Source organism: Elephantulus edwardii, unplaced genomic scaffold (assembly GCF_000299155.1).
Source record: "Elephantulus edwardii isolate Elephantulus edwardi_28Jun2011 unplaced genomic scaffold, EleEdw1.0 scaffold00066, whole genome shotgun sequence".
NCBI lineage: Eukaryota > Metazoa > Chordata > Mammalia > Macroscelidea > Macroscelididae > Elephantulus > Elephantulus edwardii.
Window position 1 is genome coordinate 10,535,890 of NW_006399816.1, and position 20,111 is coordinate 10,556,000.

General features: G+C 49.5%; 1 protein-coding gene across 1 annotated transcript; it reads right to left on the reverse strand.

Annotated features, from left to right (window-relative positions):
• Positions 1-4,538: 4,538 nt before the first annotated feature.
• Positions 4,539-10,152, reverse strand: NR2E3 (nuclear receptor subfamily 2, group E, member 3). The gene is made up of 8 exons (XM_006888337.1): positions 10,047-10,152; positions 9,437-9,563; positions 8,916-9,019; positions 8,608-8,844; positions 8,297-8,469; positions 7,003-7,249; positions 6,670-6,775; positions 4,539-4,671 (listed from the first exon to the last, which is right to left on the reverse strand). Exons 1-8 carry the CDS (start codon positions 10,138-10,140, stop codon positions 4,539-4,541), a joined length of 1,221 nt encoding a protein of 406 aa, XP_006888399.1. The 5' UTR covers positions 10,141-10,152.
• Between the last annotated feature and the right edge of the window lie 9,959 nt (positions 10,153-20,111).

Here is a 20,111-nt window from a genome sequence, read left to right on the forward strand (position 1 = left end):
CCCGGGTCCAGCCGTGGCTGCGCAATTCCTTACCAATAAGCTACCATTCTTTCAATCAAACTCGTACAAAAATAAAGCAAGGAAACAAAAGCCAGCAGTTTTGTGAATTTCATAGTCGAATTGCTCCGTAGAATTTTCTTGGCTGTCGATTACCTTTTGTGCTGCTAACTGAAAAGTTGATGGATCAAGGTCACCAGCCGCTCCTCGGCTGAACCAGGTGACCTCTGAATGCCAGTGGAAGGCTGCTGTGTGTTAAAGTCAGTTTGAGGGTAGTCCGAGGGTTTGTGGGGGTTTTGTTTTTTTGTTACTTCCCCCTCCCTCGCAAATTTTGTACATTTAATGATTTATTCATTGCAAATACCTTTTAAAAAATTTTAAATTTTATTTTGTTTGGCATATAAAATTTTATATGTTGTGTTTCACACTTTCCTTCATTAACATTGTGTTTCATACAGTAATTCCCACACATTGTATCTTATAATATTAATTACCATTGATCTATGCTCACTATTATCCTGTCTTTTCAGATCCCTGCTGGATCTTTCCCAGTTCTTTCACCCCCTCACACCTCCCACAAAATTCTAAGGCCCTGTGATTTCCCCCTCACCCACCCTCAGCCCTCTTGCCTTTCTCCTTCCCTCCTTGGACCGTCATACATATTATGCTAGATATTCGTCTATTTTTACAATAATAGTCTTATGCAGTATTTGTCCTTATAAGTCTGAGTTAGTTCACTCAGCATAATGCTCTCCAGTCTTTCCCATGTTATGTAGTATTTTTCTAAATTGTTGCTCATGAGTGCTGCATAGTATTCCATCATATGAATGTACTACAGTTTCTCAATCCATTTGTTTGTTGTCGGACATTTGGGCTGTTTCCATGATCTTGCGATTGTGAATAACACTGCTATAAACATCGGTGTATGAAATTTCATCGGTATGAAATCTCCTTTTGTGTCTCTGTTCTAATGTCCTTGGAGTATATTCCTAACAATGTAATAGCTAGCTAGCTGGGTCATATGAAATGTCTATGTCCAACTTTTTAAGGAAACACCAAACTGCCTTGGAGTGGAATAGTATGCATCACTCAGGAGCAACATTTAAAAAAAATTCTGTGTAACATGAGAGAGGCTAGAGAGCATTTTGCTGAGTGAACTCAGTCTCATAAGGACAAATACTATATAAAACCATTATTGTAAAAATTGAATGGTAACTAGCAAGATGTGTATAAAAATCTGAAGGGGGTAGAGGAATGGGCAGGATGGCTAAGGGGGGAGGAGAAATCACGGAGTCACACAGTTTGGTGGGTGGAGGAAGAGAGTGAAGGAATTAGGAAAGATCCATTGAGGACCTGGAAAGATGGGATAATAGTAGGCATAAATCAATGATGATTAATTTCATATGACACAATGTATGGGAATGATTGTATGAAACACAATATGAATGAAGGAATGCATAAACACAATGTATATAAATTTTGTACCCAAACCAAAATACATTTTTTTTAAAGCAAACAAAAAAAGTGGCTTGAATAATACATTAACATGGAACTGCCAGAAATTCAAGCTAGATTCAAAGGAAGCCATGGGATAATAATGCTGTAAATTTTTACAGAAGCAGACTGCTGGTGTGGCTGGTGGGAACCTCACTAACTTTTCTGTTAGCTTAACCACTGTGCCAAGAGGGGTCCTTGAAAATAGTTGTTGTGTAGTGACTAGTTAGAACCAACTCATAGCTGACCTTCCAGTGGGTTTTCAGAAGCAGTTAATCACACGGGAGGAGATTGCCCATCCTTGTCCTGTGGGAGATTTGAACTATGTGCCTTCACGATTGCAGTGCAGCTTCTTACCACTAGGCTATCAGAGCTCTGTAAAACCACATTAAAACTAGCTTTTCACAACCTAAAGATAGAATTCAAATGCAAAGAAAAACATTAATTCTAACTCCTTTATAGAGCTAGATGAAAAAGACTAGTGGTTTGATAAGAGTGTCTCTGACTTACAGTAAATGAGTGTGTCACTTCTGTGTTGTCATTCATCCATTCATTCCGCAAACACTTATTATGCACCCAGGATGTTGTTCTAAGTGTTTAGAGTACATCGTTGAAATAAGCAATGACTGTGCCCTTGGAAACTTGCATTTGAGTGGAAAGAGCAGTGATGTGATGTCTGGGAGTCAGTTCTGATGCTTTTCATTTCCATTAATCCTTCTGTTTTACCCCTTCCTGCTCTCTGGGCTTTATCTTTGGGCAAATCATGTTCTCTTGATTTCATATAGTTGATTATTCTTAGGCGTGGGTATCTTCCTGGTGTTACTGGCCACCTTATTGGCCTGAAATTTGAGCCATGGTATAAGCTTTGTACTAGATTTGAAGGATAACTAAGGACAGCCTTAGAGTTTGTACAGGTCTCTATTGGAACTCTGGTGACCTAGAGGTAAGAAGCTGCGCTGCAATCCAAAGGTATGTGGTTCTAATCTCCCAGCTGCTCTGAGGGAGAAGGATGGGCAATTTCCTCCTGTGCTGACTCTGAAAACCCACCCTTTCAATATGGTCAGAGGTGGTAGCTGGGCACCATCTATTTCTTCTGGCCTCAGAGTCATGGAAATTGAGGTCTGTGTCATCCACTAGTTCTTGGACTAATTGTTTCTCTACGTCTTCACTTCGCTTTGTTTTTCTTTGTTCTGGATAGTGAGAGACCAATAGTTCTACCTTAAATGACTGATCCCAAGGTTTTAAGACCCCAGCTGTTACTCAACACAGCAAAATGTAGAACACTGTGGACTGTTATGCCAGCTGACCTTGATGTCTTCTGCGACTATGATCCCACAGCCCCAGAACCAGCAATGCAGGGTTTTGGTTGTATTTGGAGGGGGGGGGGGCATGTGTGTGTATTTTTGTGTCTTTCCCGTCCTTTGTTCCTTTAAATACTTCCTTAGGGGTGAGATAAGGCAGCAAGTGGAACACTAATCTTTGAAAACTGCCAATCTAGTTGAAAAGTAAAGCTCATATAAGCCCAGAGGGACTGCCTCTGTCAAGCTTCGTAAGAAAATACACTGAGTGCATCCACTTCCATAATAGCTTGTCTCCAGAAACCCTATGAATCTGGAGAGAGGATGAAAGGCACCCAAGCGTCAAGGACTCTCCTTCATAGGGTCGCTATGAGTCGCCTAAGACTCGACGGCACTTAACAACAACAACAACAACAACAACAGAACTGAGGGTACAAAAGAGCTTTTTAGCCCTTCAACTAGCAAGTGCTCTAAATGCACTGAATAGAAAGCCTTGCCCATGAGAATTTCAGTGGGGCCAGTTTACAATGAAAAGTTGAATAAACCCAGAGTATCAACTGAGAGCTACACAGTATTTGGAAAATATTAGAAGTCGTTCTGTAGGTTTCAGGTCAGAGTTTAATACAAGAATTAGGGGTTCTTATAAACACTGAAAGATCTGGTGGAGCAAAGGTTGGAAAAGTTCCCGAGAAAGACAAAACAGGCCTCAGGCTAAAGTTCCAGGCTCACTGGGAAGGAAGCAGCCACAGTTCTAGGAGCCGGCAGGAAGCGGCCGTGGTATTTCCGGCTCCCCACACACTTGGCGACAGCAGCTGCCTCCTGTGAAGGCAGCTCGACTGGCCTAGTCTGTAAGGAGTTGCACTCTTAACCCAAAAGCAGTGCTTCTCTATTGGTTTGAATCCACTGCCAGCTCTCTGGGAGAAAGATAGGCAATCTCCATCCCATTCAATGTACAGCCTCTGAAAACCTGTTGGAGGATCAGCTACCAGTCTGTTCTGTTCCAACTTGATGAGCAATGAGTTGCGTGGTTGGCTGAGTCTCCTGTGAGAAGCTTCTCTTTCTGACCTCTCAAATCTGTGAGAAGACAAGCCCTTACAAAGAAGGATATTGATGCTAGCTGACTATCTTAGATGGTCACTCGAAAGATCTTAAGACTCCCGACGCTACTCACTAAAATAGCAGATCATTGTCTTTATGATCTAAGTTGTGCCAGTTGACGTAGATGTCCCCCCACACCTATAACCCTTCACTTTCCAGACTAGAAACTTTGTTCCACGAGGATATGTCCCGGACATTTCCATGACTGTGACCCTGTGTGCCCTACTGCTTGTACTAATATAGGTGCAGCACCTACAGTTGTGTGTGTGTGTGTGTGTGTGTGTGTGTGTGTGTGTGTACACACTATTAAGTATCCACAGCCAAAGCTCTATCTGCAGGTGGGTATGAACCATCCCACACTTCTTTTTAGCCTGTGTGTCTATTTGTGCATTACTTGCTAATGCTGTGGTTGCAGGATTGTTGGTGTTGCAGTAGTTACCCTAGTTTCTCCTTTATTCTTCCCTCCCCAGTGACTCCCTTTGCTCTTGTGGGGCTATGTGGACTTTCCCCACACTGAGGGACCCCCACACACTCGAGAAACCCCACCTCCCCACTGCTGGATACAGCTGCAGGTGGAGCTGCTGGATTACAGAGCAGTCATATGATCAGCTTTAATGCACTGAGACAAACCTCCACATTTCTTTCCTTTCATCAGTTTTTGAACATGTCACAAAGGAGCTTCTCCATTGGGGTGTTCCCTATGGTTTTGCGGAAGAAGAGGAGTTCAATGCGTTCTGAAGTGATAAACCTCAGTGATGGGAGGAGCAGGAGCAATTTCCCAAACCTGAGCAGGAGAGAGGACACCGTGAGTGTGGTTTATTATCGCTGCCCAGCCCCTAGTCCCTGGTGAGGAAGGGGAGACCAGGGAAGGGGTAGACTCCAGTCACCACAGGCTTGCTCCCACTTACCCTGACCCTTCTTGAGTTCTCTTCTTTGGGGAGCTCTGGCGGCTTAGTGGTAAGAAATTGTATTGCTAACCCAAAGGTATGGAGTTCAAATCCTTTAATTGCTCCGTAGGAGAAAAATGAGCTTTCTCCTCCTGTGCAGTTTACTGCCTCTGAAAACCTGCTGGATCCCAAGTCCATGGCTGGTTTTGGTCTCCTCCATGGAAACCTTTGACAGCTGATTGCTTAATCTTGCTTATCGACCCACTAAAACCACTGCCAATCAAGGTTATTCCTACTCCTAGCGAGTAGAGTAGATTTGGCCACTTGTCATCCACCCAGTGGATCTGGCTAGCAGGCAAGTCCCTGCCCTCAGTGGATGGAGTCGCCTGGCCCTGTCCCAGCTGGTCCTCATGCCCAGGGCCCAGGCTTCACTGAGCGGTCCTGCCCTCTCCAGTCCACCCGTGATTCCTTGCAACCAAAGTAGAGACTCTTCCCTCTGCTTTGCAGCTCCCTCAGCCTGGACCATCAGTTTGGTGAAGAGGAGGGTGGGAGCTCCTTGCTGCACTAGCTGACAGGTGACAACCCTGAGAATGCCTTGGCAGACCCTCCGCCTGTGAGGTAGGCCCCCCCGCCACTGAGGACCCAGGGGTCATTTCAGTGTCATCCTTGGGGCTGTGGCAGTGGGTGTTGTCCTCGCCTCCTACCTCCCCAGTGGTGCCCTCTGCCCTCCGCTTTGATGACCACATTTACGAGGCTTGACAGTCTCCTAGCAGCGGCTGTGTGTCCTTCCCACTGAAGCAGCAGGAAAGCATTCCGTGCAGTGTGGGATTGACTTTGTATACTTTGAATCTTAAAGAACAATTGCTTCTTCTCCTAGTATAATTTCCTCAGATTAGCAGTAAAAAGAAGATGCACTTATTAATACTATATGTCTTCAGAAAGAGCAGCTCCTAATAGAGGCCAGCTACTCAGGCTTGTACTTGCTGGTGCCGGGCCAGGCGAGGGGTTCCCAGAGCTCTGGCTTCCCCCTGTCCCTACTGTCCCACCTCCACTGTTCCCTACCCCACTCCCTCAAGTGCACCCAGAACCAGCTGCTGGCCATGTTAAGGCTACTGCAGATGGTTTGCTGCAGGGCACCCCAACTGACCTTTTCATCCTCTCTCAAAAGCTAGCTTTTCCTGCTTATACTTTTTAATATCCGTTTCTCCCAATTGACTCTTCTTTCTGTGTTCCTTCCTGCCCACCAAGTGTCACTCCAGTTCCTAAAATCTTCTGTGTCTGTCACATTCTCTCCACTCCCTACGGCCACTCTCAAATACCTAAACTCCATGGAATGCCCTGGGTGACGGCAGTGCTGTGGCCCTTCCCTAATACCGTGCTCTGTACTCACTGCCTCCCGCTGTGCGTGGAGTCCAGTCCTGTGCATGCCATGCTCCTGCTCACACACCTGCAGTGGCTCCCCAGTGCCCGCTGGTCAGTCATGGTCATCTGCTCACTGACTTTCTCCCTAAGAATGCATCATGCTCATCTCTCTCTCAGCCTTTGTAAATGATGCCTTCTCTTCCTTTTACGTTTACCCTTCCTTCCTGGTCCAGCTCTGCCTCCACAGAGTGCTGCTCAGTTCTCTTCTACACCCTCACCCCCAGCGTTTCTGTCTCAGACACGTGCAACACTTGACACCTACACGGCACAGAGCTTGTCATTGGGCTGGAAGTCCTGAAAGGCTGCAACCTGCATCTCAGGACGCTGACTCCCTGCTCCCAGGGGCTGGCACACAGGCACTGGGTATGTGTGGGAGAAGTGAGGCCTTTTGTCTTGTCCAGGGAGTGGAGGCCAGAGAGTGCCTCAGAGAGGCGCGCAGGGGGGCTGGGAACGGTGGGCAGGTGCTCAGTCACCTCACAGGCTGGCTGGGGTGGTGGGCCTTGCTGTGCTGGTTCAGCATCACTTGCGACTGGTCCTGCAACGCCTCCACGTGCTCAGGATCTTTGAGGCCCCGCGTCTCTGCAGGGAAGCAGCACCAGTGAGGTTGTCTCCCACCCGTCCTGCCCCTCAGCCTGACACTCAGCCCAGACCCCCAGGAGGAACCAGCCCAGCCTGCTCCTCTCCTGTCCTGCCCCCTACTCCCTGGGGAGCAGTGCACCTTTAGGGTAAGAGACCGAGAGAAGACAGAGGGGGACACTGGCATTCCCATCCTCCCTCCCCAGCCATTTCTCCAAAGGTGCAGCTACCCGGCTTGAAGAGGACCAGGGCCTTCATGCAGGCAAACTCCGTTGGGTCTACCGCCAGGGCCCGGAACCGGGAGATGGTTTCCTGTAGGATGTGAATCTCCACACTAGCCAGCTTGATCTGGCCCTGAGAGCTGCCGGCAGAGGGGGCCTCGGGTGGGGCCAGCAGAGGGCAGCTGTCCAGGGGCAGGGACCATTGTATGGCTCCCAGGAGGAACAGCTCACTCCATGCTTCCTCCAGCAGGATCACCTGTGCTCAGAGAGGATGCACTCAGACAGGAGCACTCCTTCCACTCAGCTGGGAACCCCTGGAGTGCCCCCAACCCTGGGAACAGAAGGACTTCCTGGGTGTCCAGAACTTTCTCTTGACCTGTGATTCTACATCCTCCCTGCCCTGGACCGCCAATCCCCCTCAGCCCAGAACGCAGGGAATTGGTATCAGTCTATCTCATATTGGTATCAGCTTCTGAATACCATTCAGAGCAGCAACTGGAATATCTAGGAAAGCTTGATGAGTGGTGCCGTGGAAGAAAGGCGTGGCCAACCACTTTTACAATGATTAGAGCAAAGACAACCCTATGGAGCAGTCCTGCGCTGCGATACATGGGGTCGTTGTGAGTCAGAGCTGACTTAACAGCAGCTAACAGCAGAGTGATGCAAATGGTTTGCACACTTGGCCACTAACTGAAAGACTGGAGGCTTGAGTAGGCCCAGAGATACCTCAGAAGAAAGGTCTGGCAATGCAGTTGTGAAGAAATTAGCCCCTAGAGTGCAGTTGTACTCTGACCCACCTGGGGTCGCCATGGGTCAGAGCAGACTTGGTAGACCTGGAAAGAAGCCCTGGTGGTTGGGAGGCCACAGGCACACTCCCCCAGAGCATCCTCTGGTGAGTGCCCTCGAGCAGTCAGAGTGACTCATTCAATCAAACCCTGACTCTGGCTGAGGGCCCAGACCTCTGCTCCCCTGTCAGAGGGCATTCGAGAGGTGAAGAGGGTGAACCGAAACTCGAGTCCTGGAGGCAGAGGTCAAGGGACCCCAGAGTCTACCACTGGGGTTCACACTCAAGACATGGGGGTTTGTCTAAGAAACAATGATCCCAGGATGGGGAAGCCAGAGGCACTGTCTTCAAATGCCTGGTCCAAGTAGCCCAACAATGATTACTAGTACCAGAGAGAGAGAGAGAGATGAACTCCCTGAGACAAGTAGCCCTGACCATCCCTGACTCAGGGACATGTCCGATCATCACCGTCATGGGGATCTGTGCCCCGTCCTCTCCCGGCCCCACAGCAGCGCGTACCTGGTCCCTGAAGGGCAGGTTGGAAAACACTGGCAGGTTCTTGGCCCACTTGACCGCCATGAAGAGGAGGCGCGCTGAGGTCTCGTGGATGCTGTCCAGGCTGCATGGCTGGGAGGAGTATGGGGACAAGGGCAGCTCGGGTTCATTGCTGGTGACATCGATGTGCTCGTCAGCTGTGGGGGAGGAGGGGAGACATGGGCCCCTGCTCTGCAGGCCCTGGGGTCGGGTGGGGCTGGGAGTCAGGGTAGCGGGCTCCACCGTGGCCTGGAGAACAGGGATGCAGAGTTAGTGCATTTCCTGCTTCCACGTACCGTCTTCCGGCTCCAGCTTAGCGCAGGTTTCTGCGGTTATGAGGCTGGCCATGAAGTGGTGGTGGCCGGGAGGTGTGAGCGTGCCTGGCCCCAGGGCTCTCGCTGCAGACACGGGTGTGGGCCCTCGAGGGCTGGGCCCTGCTGGAGGGGGCACCACCAGGGCCTCGGGCCGGGACTCGGTGCTGGGCTCCAGGCGGACCTGGGCTGTGCTCCGGGGCTGGCGCTCATTCTGCACGGCTGGGGAGATGGACGGTCAGCAAACCTCGCTGCACGCTCCCTCCCTGCCAGGCCCGGACCCCAAAACTCACCGTCTTGGTTCATGCCAGCCTGCAAGCACTTCTTCAGCCGGCACGCCTGACACTGGTTGCGGTGGGCCTTGTCCACCGGGCACATGCCTGCACCCACCTGGCACCTGTAGAAGAAGGGGATCCCCACACCAGGGGTTAGTGCTGGTGGGGGACCCACAGCCTTGGACCTTTACTCTGACCTCCTCCATCGTTCCCTCGGCAGAGTCCTGTCCTGGAGATGAGGCTTCATCGCTCTGCTCCTCACCTGTGGATGAGACTCCATCACTGTGCCCCCTCACCTGTGATGAGGCTCCCCCATTCTGCCTCCTCACCTGTACGTGAGCCCCCTCCACTGTACATTAGCTTCCACCTGTAGATGAGGTCCATCACTGTGTCCCCTCACCTGTACACGAGCCCCTGCCTCTCTGCCCCTCACCTGTAGATGACCCCCCTCACCTGTACACGAGCCCCTGCCTCTCTGCCCCTCACCTGTAGATGACCCCCCTCACCTGTACATGAGCCCCCTCTGCTCTGCCCCTCACCTGTAGATGAGCCTCCGCCGCACGCTCCTCTTGAAGAAGCCGCTGCAGCCGTTGCAGGCGTAGATGCCATAGTGCTTCCCGCTGCTGCTGTCCCCACACACGCGGCACTGGAGCGACGGGCCAGCGCCTGCACAGGTGGACAGGCCACCAGGCTGGAGGGATCGCACCACCCTCCTCTCCACAGCAGCCCCCTGTGTCCCTTTCCCTGCCCACAGGTTTGTGACACACTCAGGGCAGCACACCCAACCCCTGCCGCCCAGCAAAGCTCATCCCTCTGCCTGCTGCTGCCCTCACCCTCCTAGGCCATGGCCGAGTTCCAGCATGATCACTGCCTCCCTTTCCCCTGCCCCTTCCTTCTCCCTGCCGGTGACATCAGCCTTCACCCTCCCACACACTTTCCACCTCTCTGGGCATTGCTTTGCTGTTAAGTCCTCTGTTCATCCATTCCTGGGAGCTCAGCTGTCCATTCTGGCTCTGATGGCCCCTAAGTTCCAGGGCTGCCAGCTCACCCTCTGCTGGCACTTCCCACAGCCTTAGGGGCTAAACCTGACTCTCTGGCTCACACCCTGCTCCCCAAGGGCTCAGACTTCACCTCCTCGATGAGCCATACCTGTTAGATCCTCACCCAGACCCCACCTGCCTGGGGATTCCTTCCTGGAGGCAGCCACAGCTGCAGGCGCAGTGACAGCTACGTTGGCACTCATGGGAGCTATTGGCCTGGAGCTGGGCCTGCCTCCCAGTCCCCTGAGCTGAATTCAGGCTCTGCTGCTCTCTCCCCTCTCTCTGTGTCCTGTCTCTCCCTCCACTTACCCCTGGACCCAGCTATCACTCTCTGCCTCTGTGTTCCTTCCCCCTACCTTTCCTCAATCTCTCTTTTTCTCCTGGTCTCTACCCCTGTCCTCTCTCTGTCTGAACCCAGGTCCCTCACTGCAGCAGCTCTGGCTGTGGAAGATTTCTCCCAGGGCAGCCGGCCGAACGCAGTTTATGATCCTCTTAATCTTTACTGTCTCCACAGGGGATCAACCAGCCACACCTGCAGCGTCACCAAGGTGCCCCCGTTCAGCTGGTCAGGCCTGCTGCCCTGCACCGGTTCCCATTTCCCCCAGTGCCCGGGCCCGTGGGAACCTTGGGAGCTTGCCGTCAGCTACTGGACATTCAGTGCCAAACCTTGAAGGGAGGTGCGGACTTCACTCTCCAAAGAGCTTTAATCTTTTTTCTGTTGTTTTGCGTGAGTCCAAGGACAAGAGTGTGGGGTCAGTGTGTGTGTGTGTGTGTGTGTGTGTGTGTGTGTGTGTGTGTGTGTAAGGCTTCCAGATGAGAGGGAGCACTCACTTTGGGTACTTGTCCTGACTCAGCTCAATGGGTTTTCACCTAAACACTTGATAAGAATTTGAGTGGCACTGTGATTAAAGCATTCAACAGCGAATCAAAAGGTCCGTGGGAGAGAGATGAGGTTTAAGTGAGATGGTAGCCTTGGCAACACTATGGGAAAATTCTTCTGTATCCTACAGGCTTGCTGTAAGCGGGAATCTACTGCATGGCAATGGTATAGGTTTAGTTTTGGGGTTGCATGTCCAGAGGGGGGCTCCTATCACATGTGGGAGTGAAGTCTGAGATTGACCTGCAGCCTGGCTTTGGAGGCTTGGGTTTCTATCTGACGTGCAACATGGGATGGGGTGGGGGGGTGGCCCCCTGAGGCGGACTAAAGGCCCTCAGTGCCCGCTTCCTCCTGCTAGCAGACTCCCAGGTTTCCCCTGTTCTGAGGGGAGGTGAGGTCAGCAGAGGCCTCCAACTGCTTTAATCAAGCAGGGAGAGTGGAGAGAATAGACATGGACTCATGAAGCAAACCCCTCCTCCCTCACCCCAGTCATAATTCATCTGAAATTCAGTTTCCATTTGTTAAAAGGTGATGACAACAGCATCTAACACCATGATTATAAAAAGCTCAAGAGAGGTTTACACAGAGAGAAACATCGCACTGCCTTGGGTACTAGGAAGAGAACGGAGAGGAGGAAGAAATAAAGGAATAAATAATGAATACGTATTAATATGGATGAAGGGAAAGATAGTATGGTATAAATGGATGATCAGACACTGTGGGTTTTGTAATCAACGTTATGGAACAAAATGAACATGAATGACTGGGGAAAAAAATCCCAATATGCTTTTAAACTTTGATTCAAATCACATCACAGGTGTGTTTGGGTTTGTTTTGTTTGTTTTTTTAAGCCATCTAAGGGGGGAAGAAAATAAATTACCCACCTCATATGTTGTTGGGAAAAGTGAAATAATTCATGAGAGGTGCTTTAGTCCCAAATAAGTGCATGTAAATGACGGTGTGTTAGCATCATGGCATCTCAAGGGTGTAAGAAGATCACAGAGAAACTACAGTAAAGAAAACCCCAAACCAACCAGTAGAGTAGATTCAGACTTACAGTGACCCCACAGGACGGGGCCGACCTGTGCACAGGGCTTCTGAGGAGGTAAATCTCTATGGAAACAGAATGCCCCATCTTTGCCCCAAAGAGCAGCTGGTGGCTTCAAACCCCTTGGACAGGAGCTGAGCTCTCAGCCTCTGTGCCACCAGGTTAAGAACAGTGTTGTTGTCGTTGTGTACCTTCTAGCTGGTGCCTCCTCATAGCTGACCCTCCAGTGGCTTTGCAGAGGCAGTAAATCTCACAGGAGGAGACTGCCCATCCTCCTCTCTCTGATGGTTGAACTGCATCCCTTCAGGTTGGCAGTGCAACTCCTTACCACTAAGCCCTCCCCCCGCCTCTCTTTTCCTGCCCTGTTCTCTCATCCCTCTCCACTCCCCTCACCTGGCCTCTGCAGAAAGTCTTGGTGACCTCGGCGGACTTAAGCTCACCTCTAGGGTGAGCCTCGTGTGGGGGTTGCTCAGAGCAGGAAGAGCCTGTAGGAAGCTCCCGGAAGGATCATGGAGTTAAGGGTCCTTATGTAAGAGGGGTTAACCCTCACTGTGACAGAGAAGCACTATTGGGGATTTGGAAAGTCAGCTCCAGGGGCTTTGTGGGGTAATCCGCTTTCTGGGGCCTCAGAAGATCGAGGCCACCAGGTTGAGGCGTCTCACCTGTCCTCTCCTTTGCCTGCTCCTCCTGGCAGGCCCTCCAGGACCCTCCAACTGACACTGTCTCCAGTTCCTCCTGGCTACCAAAGCCACGGGGATCTTCCCTCAACCTCTCCCTTTCTTACACAGTGGAGCTCTCTTCTTCTGTTTTCTTCCTCAGGTTGAACTAGTAGGCACATAATTTTCCCTCCGAGATCACCCCGGAAACTTTTCCTGTACTTCTTTGGATCACTTCATAGTGGACATCTCCTGCATCTCTGCCCAGAGCATCCCCACCCACAGGGACACGCCCCAAACCAACCCACCCCCAACCTACCACTCAGACACAGTGGCAAAGGAACTGGGAGGAGGCTGGAGAGGATGAAAGAGCCTGAGGCTGGGCTGAAGGGGTCTCCACGAGGCAAGTACCAAAGAAGAACAAAGGGGCTGAGAAGAAGGGGGAAAGGCCAGGGAGGTTTCAAGCATGGTGACATCATCCACATCAAGGACTAGAAAGTTAGCCCGTAGATACTTGCTGTAGAGCAACCCTATGAAGGAGCCCTATTATTACCCTGGATTTACAGAGGAGGAAACTGAGCCTCAGCTGAGTGACTAGGTCTTGCAGCTACTAATGTTCCTGGGTGGTGCACATGGTCTGCTCTGGGCTATTACCTGAAGAGTTGGCAGTTCCAGGCCACCTGCAGTGCTGCTGAAGAAAGGCCTGGTGATTTGCTGTGGTCAAGTGTTGTTAGTCCAACACATAGCAATCCCATGTGACGCAGAGTAGAACTGCTCCATAGAGACTTCTTTTGGTGGCAGAGAGGAGGCTGTAATCTTTGCAGAAACAGATCACCAGGCCTGCTTCCTTCTGCACGTTCTTCCAGGGAATGTCCGCTGTGAAAGGAAATCTTCTGTCAACACAACTGAATGGACGTGCAATTCTACTCTGCAACGCACGGGGTCGCTGTGAGCAGGCATCAAACTGGTGGCAATGGATAAAGGTCTGGGTAGGTGGTCTGGGCAGGTGTAGGGTTTCCATGAAGCCCTCAGGAACATGTTGGGAGTAGAGAACACCACGTCTGAACCTGGCCGTGGTTTCTCCAGGCAAGCACCCGTGAGGAAAGAGTGGAATGTCATGGCGCAGGAGCTGTGGGTGTAACGAGCTTAACAGACTTTTCGCCCCTGACCACCCCAGGGTCTTCTCTCTCCGTGCCGCCGTCCTGGGTTCTATCTGCTGCATCCCTACCATCCTGCAAGCCCGGTTCATTGTAACCTCTTCTACACTGCCTGCCGTGACTCCGTCCACTCTACAGACGCCTCCAGGTCGTGATCTTGTCCTTAGTTTGAGAGCTCACTCTAGGTCAACTTTCTCTGCTCAGTCCAGATGGGGACTTCAGGAGAATCAGAGGATTCCATGCTCAGGCTTCAGGTTTGCTGGGCGTGTGGATCACAGACAAGGAGTCGGAGGGTTTTCTGCTTGTTTTATTTGTCTCTATCTTTCTGGGCCATCGTGATAGGTGGAGAGAGGATTGAAGTTGTTAATGATTTCATCTTACTTGGACCCAGACCCACAATCAGAAACCCTTTGTGCCAGCAGTTAAGAAATAAAACGAGGTAGATATTGCATCGGGGAAATCGGCTGTCAATGACTTCTCCAAGGTGCTATGGAGCAGCAGCATGAGTTTAAAGCTAAGGTGAGCCCAACTCAAGCCGTCGTTGTTGTTGCTGTGTACCGTCGAGTTGGAACCGCCCCATAGCTGACCATCCAGTGGGTTTTCAGGGGCAGTTAATTGCACAGGAGGGGACTACTCATCTGTCTCCTGCAGAGCAGCTGGGGGCTTTGAACCGCATGCCTTTGGGATTGCAACGCAGAGTCTAACCACTAGGCAACCAGAGCTCCACAGTCTTTTTAGTTACTTCCTCTTCATCTACAGAAGAAAAATGGGCAATTTCCTCCTATGTGATTAACTGTCTCTGAAAATCCACTGGAGGGTCAGCTATGTGTTGGTTCCCACCCGATGGCACATAACAACCACCACAACCACCTATGCCTCTGAAAGTTGGCCAATGAGTAAGGATGGCAGAAGAAGGAGAACCTATGCCTCTGAGCTATGGTTCTGGAGAAGAGAGCTGAAGAACAGTTACATCTTGGGGAAAGTGTAACCAGCATGCTCCTTAGAGCCAAGGAGGATGAAACTTCGTCTCCTATTTTGGGCATGTTCTTAGGAGAGGCCCGTCCTTGGAAAAAGACGTTATGCTTAGAAAGATGGAGGGTAAGTAAAAGAGAGGAAGATCCCAAACAAGACGGATCAAAATGGTGACTGTGGCCACGGGCTTGGATAATTCAGGGATAGAGAGGACAGAGCAGGCATAGGGTGGGGCTCAGCTCTGGGCTTGATATGGTCACTATGATTCATAGTTGACTCGATGGCACCTAACAACAGCATTGCTGTCAAGTCACAACGAACCCATGGCTGACCTGCCAGAGGCTGGAAATGGCACGAGAGGAGATTGTCCATCTTCATGGAGCTGCTGCGCATTCAAACTGCCCGAGAGTTAGTTGGCCAGCTCGGCTCCCTCTAGACTAAGCCGCCAGAGTCTTTTGGTCCTCAGCAGTGGACATGTATTACTTCACAGAGCCGGGGTCTGGCTCACGATGACCCAGCGTGTGTCAGAGCCCAAACTGTGCTCCGTAAGGTTTGCAGAGGCTGATTTTTTACAAGTGGATCACCAGGCCTTTCTTCTTAAACACCTCTGGGTCAACTCAAACGTACCACCTTTTGGATAACATCAACCCCCCCTTAATCATTTGCACTGACCCAGGGCTCCATGTAATAACTTTGAAATGAGGGGGAAATCATCTAAATATGACATTGGTAAAGTCTGATCTTACTGTATCATGTTTATTTTGACTGTATCATGTCACCTCCTGGCCAGGCCCCTCTCTCATCTGGGCCCTTGGTTCCTTGGTGGGTCCCCCAGGCTGGGAGCTGGGTCCTGTGCTGGAAGAGAGGACAGCAGAGCCAGCAGGGTCTGGGGGAGGGGGCAAGGGCATCCCTCCCGATCTGTGACCACCAGCTGCTGGGGCAGACGCCAAAGGATTACTCAGCCCAAAGCCTTGGATCTGCTGACGAGGCTGCCAGAGGCCACCTTACCACTAATGCAATTATTCCCCATGGGACAGGTCAGCAACTTCCTGTGACTCCCAGGAGGCCTAGGGAGGGGAGGAGGTGAGGATGTGGTCGGTAGGACAGAAAAGGCAGGCACAGGCCCCATCCGGGCTGTGGCACTAGGTGCTAGGCTGAGAATAACTGGAGATTCTGCCCCTGCAGCGGAGGGATGGCTTCTGGGGTGATGTAGCTGCTGCTCGTGGCTGGGCTGGAGGCTGTGGCTCTCCCCACTGCCCCCCCTCCCCCCCCAGCAGCCACCACGAGTCCACAGGACTGAGATCTGCAAATACATCTTCTGGGATTTCTTAAAAAATTTTGGTTTTCTCCCCAGACCCCATGTACGTGTCTTCTCTCTCTCTGAGAAAACGTGAAAAACCAAATGCCAATGACTGATGCACGGCAGCTCCACATGTGTGGGATTAGGGCTGGCTCTAGAGAGTCCTCAGTGACTGCTTTTCTGCCAATAAATCACCAGGTCTTTCTTCCGAGGTGTCGCTGGGTTTACAGGAGCCTTCAGCCTTTCAGTCAGCCAAGCTCATGAACTGCTTGTACCAACAGGAACTTTGTGAGAAAACATTGTTGCTGTTACACACAGTCAGCTCGGTTCCACCTCGTAGCAGCCACATAGTCCTGCGTCATCCACTGTGTGTTTGAGCCCTCAGCTGCGATCTCCGGGTCTTTACGTCTCATTGAACATCTTCCTCTTTTTTGCTGACCTCCTTATCCAAATATGACGTTCTTCTCCACAGACTGAGCCTCCTTGTAGACCTGTCCAAATTACAGCCGACAAGGTCTTGCCACCTCACTTTGAAGCAGCATTCTGGCTGCACTTCTAAGACCGGTGTGTTCTTTTTGCCGTCTGTATTGTTGTGGCTAGTGCTGCTGAATTGGAACCCATCCATAGCTGACCTTCAGTGGATTTTCAGAGGTTATAAATAACACAGGGAGAGATTGCCCATCTGTCTTCCTCAGAGCAGCTGCTGGATTTGAACCTCCTGACTTTGGGTTGGTAGTTCAACTCCTACCACTAAGTCGCCACAGCTGTATGTAGTATATTCAATATTTTTTTTGCCAAACACAAATCAAGGAAGAAGAATTCTCCCAAGAGAGCGCAGCCAGTGTAAAGTGCGTGTGGTTCTGGAGCTCGGGGCCCAGGGATTCAGCTTCCAGGAAACACTCCTGTGAAAAGTATCACAGATTTAATTACGTGGCTGTTTCCTGAAGTACTTTTTATAGAGCTTCCATATATAACCACAAGCTAAAGAAATTCCATTCATCCTCATCAAAGAATGATACTTCACCAGCAACTATGACGGGAAAAGGGCAATTTCCTCCCGATGCTTTCCAGACATGGAATGCCAGTGGAGGGGCAGCTATGAGACAGTTCTGACTGGACGACAAGCCATACAAGAAGTACAGCAGGGATGCTTTTTAGAAGTAAGAAGAAGTAAAAGATAGAGCGTCAGCAGAAAAGTGAAAGACCCTCAATAGAAGGGATCCACACAGTGGCTGCGATAAGGGACTCACACGCAGCCAGGGTTGGGAGCATGGGCAGGAGCGGAGTGTTTTGGTGTGTTGTAAAAGGTTTCTATGAATCCAAACAGACTCGACGCCACCCAACAACAACTATTACAGGCTGTGCCGCCGTTTCAAATACTTATCTATATAGAAATATGCCCACCACGTTGTTTCATGTGAAAAAGCCTTTAGCAGAAAATGGGTTGAATGTGTCTCGGAGGGATTTTGGACCAAAGACCAGGCACTCTTCCTTGGCAACACCTCAAGCAATCAATCGTTCCTTGTTGTAGGGCAGGAAGACACTAAGAGACAGTCACCAGCAGGAAAAAGTTCTCAACAAAGCTTCTTTATTTTCTTTGCAAGACAATATTTAGAAATAATCAGATATTCCCTGCTTGCTCTCCCCAGCCCTTGGTTGCTCAAGTCTTTCTCTTTGATACACTTGAAAGGTCTGAGCAGACGCAGCGAAGCCCCTGGGCCTATCCCAGGATGGCTAGACAGGAAAGAGTGTGTCCCCAGGCACATTCGATTCTTGCTGGTCCACCTTGGGGTACCCCCTCCTTCACTTGGTAAATTGTGGTAAAATGTACATAATATATAATGGGCCACTTTTTGCCATTTTAAAGAGTATAATTAAGTGGCACTTGTTTGTTGTTATTGTATACCCTCTAGTGGGAACTGCCCATAGCTGACCCACCAGCAAGTTTTCAGAGACAGTTAATTGTATGGGAGGAGATTGCCCATCCTTCTTTCCTGAAGCAGCTGGAGGCCTTGAACCATGAGCCTTAGGCATTGCAACACAGCTTCTTGCCACTAGGCCACCAGAGCTCCCTCACTTAGAGTATTCATAATACTATACAACCTTAACCTTTATTTATGTAGCTTTCTATTGTGATTTGAGTGAATGTTTACAGAGCAAATGGATCTTTCCATCCAACAATTTATACATAGTTGATTTCAGGACATTGATTATAATCTCCACACTGGAATAGCTCTCATCCCACTTCCTTCCTATGATTCCCATTTCCCCCAATCCCTACTTGCAACAAATTCTTCATCACCATCACCTCATTTGGGCATGGACAGCTTTTACATCATTGAAAAGCTTTGAGCCTTTTCTTGCACTAACGTAAAGCTAAGAACTGTATACACCTGTTCTGATTTACCTGCAAATTTGGCTTAAAGACGCCTTTAGGAGCAGGTCTCATTCCTAAGCTGAGGACCAACTGTATTATAATTGTAAACTCAAAACTGAAAGTTATTACCATAAGAGCTGACCCATAGCTGACTCTCCATTGAGTTTCCACGGCTGTAAAATTATTCAAGAGGAAAATTTCCATATTTCTCCCAAATTGCTGCTGGTGGATTCCAGTCACTAGAGAGGTGTAGTTTATAGGTTAGCAGGGCACCTCTCTGTGGACTACGCCCCCAGAGGTCACAAACATAATCAAGGGGGGAAAAAAATAAAGCTTTTATATTATTTTTTAAAAAGACAGAAAGGCTAAGTTGTGGTAAGCTGCCAACATAAATGCACATGATTAGAATCCCTGGGAGGAAGATGAGTCATCTCCTCCTATGCTATAAGTTGATTCCAACATGATGGACGTAAGAGAGAGAGAGAGATATGAAATAAAACAGAGTCTCTGGTTGAAGAAATAGTTGGAGGTTCGCGTTTACATCAGAACAAAGGCCCGCCTGCCTATCCACTTCTGGAAAGTCAACCACAGAATGTCCTGACACATCTGGGAGCCACGGGTTGGAATCGACTCAGTGGTCACTAGACAGTAAAAATGAAGAAAAGGTAAGAAATTGTGTGCACAGGCACAGCCCAAGTGTTTATATGTGTGTGTATTTCATCCTCGTCACAGCCTGTGGCGTTGGCCTAGTCCATTCATCTTGACTAACATTCAGAGGGTTTCACAGCGATGACATGACAAAGCTGGCATTCAAATCCAGGTAAAGAAGCTGGCTATTTTTTTTTTTTTGAAGCTGGCTATTTTAAGATAGCTTATCTGACGAATGGTGGTGGTGGTGGTGGTGGTTAGGGGCTGTCTGGTTGCCTGCGACTCACAGCCGTCCTGTGAACAGCAGATCTGAGCCCTGCCCTCTCCTGTGTCATTCCCATCATCTCTCACATGTTCAAGCCCAGAGTTGCAGTCCTGGTGTCAATCCATCCTGTTAAGAACCTTTCTTTCATGGACCTTTCCCAGCAGGATGCCTGTTTCTAAGGACTGGCCCCTCCTGACTACATGGCCAAACTATGTGAGATGAAAGTGCACTGTCTTTGCCTTTAAGAAGCACCATGATTACTCTTCCTGCAGGACAGACTTGCTTTTTTTTTTTTTTTTTTTTTTTGCAGTCCATGGGATAGTCAGTCCTCTTCCCCAACACCACAATTCAAAGGCATTGATACGTCTTTGATCTTTATTCATTGTCCAACTTTTGGATGCAGAAGTAGTTGAAAATATTATGGCCTGGATCAGGCACACCTTAATGTTTATGCTGACATTATTGCTCTTTAATACTTTTGGTAAATCCTTGACAGCATATTATATATTTTCTCATTGCATTACATCTTTTGAATTCTTGGTTAACATTCTTAACTGTTACCATGGGTGTTAATTGTGAACACAAGTAAAATGAACTTGTTGACAACTTCAGTCTTTTCTCTATCTACCATGATGTTGTTGCTTGTTGATCTAGTTGTGAGGACCTTTGTTTTCTTGCTGTTGAGATGTAATCCATAGTCATAGTCTCTGATCTTCTGCAATCAGTGCTTCAAGTCTTCTTCACTTTCTGTGAGCAAGGTTGTGCCGTCTGCATAAGACAGGCTACTCAGGAGTCTTTTTTCAATCCTGATCCCACATTCTTCTTCAGAGAGTGCAGCTTCTAGAGTCATTTGCTCAGCATCGAGATTGAAATG

Bases quoted from the DNA above. Each gene is read 5' to 3' on its own strand.
- NR2E3 (XM_006888337.1), bottom strand. From the start codon at position 10,140: ATGAGTGCCAACGTAGCTGTCACTGCGCCTGCAGCTGTGGCTGCCTCC. The intron at 9,564-10,046 runs GTATGGCTCATC...CCACCTGTGCAG, and splicing joins TCTGGGTGAGGATCTAACAG to GCGCTGGCCCGTCGCTCCAG. The intron at 8,470-8,607 runs GTACGTGGAAGC...CCTCCCCCACAG, and splicing joins TAAGCTGGAGCCGGAAGACG to CTGACGAGCACATCGATGTC.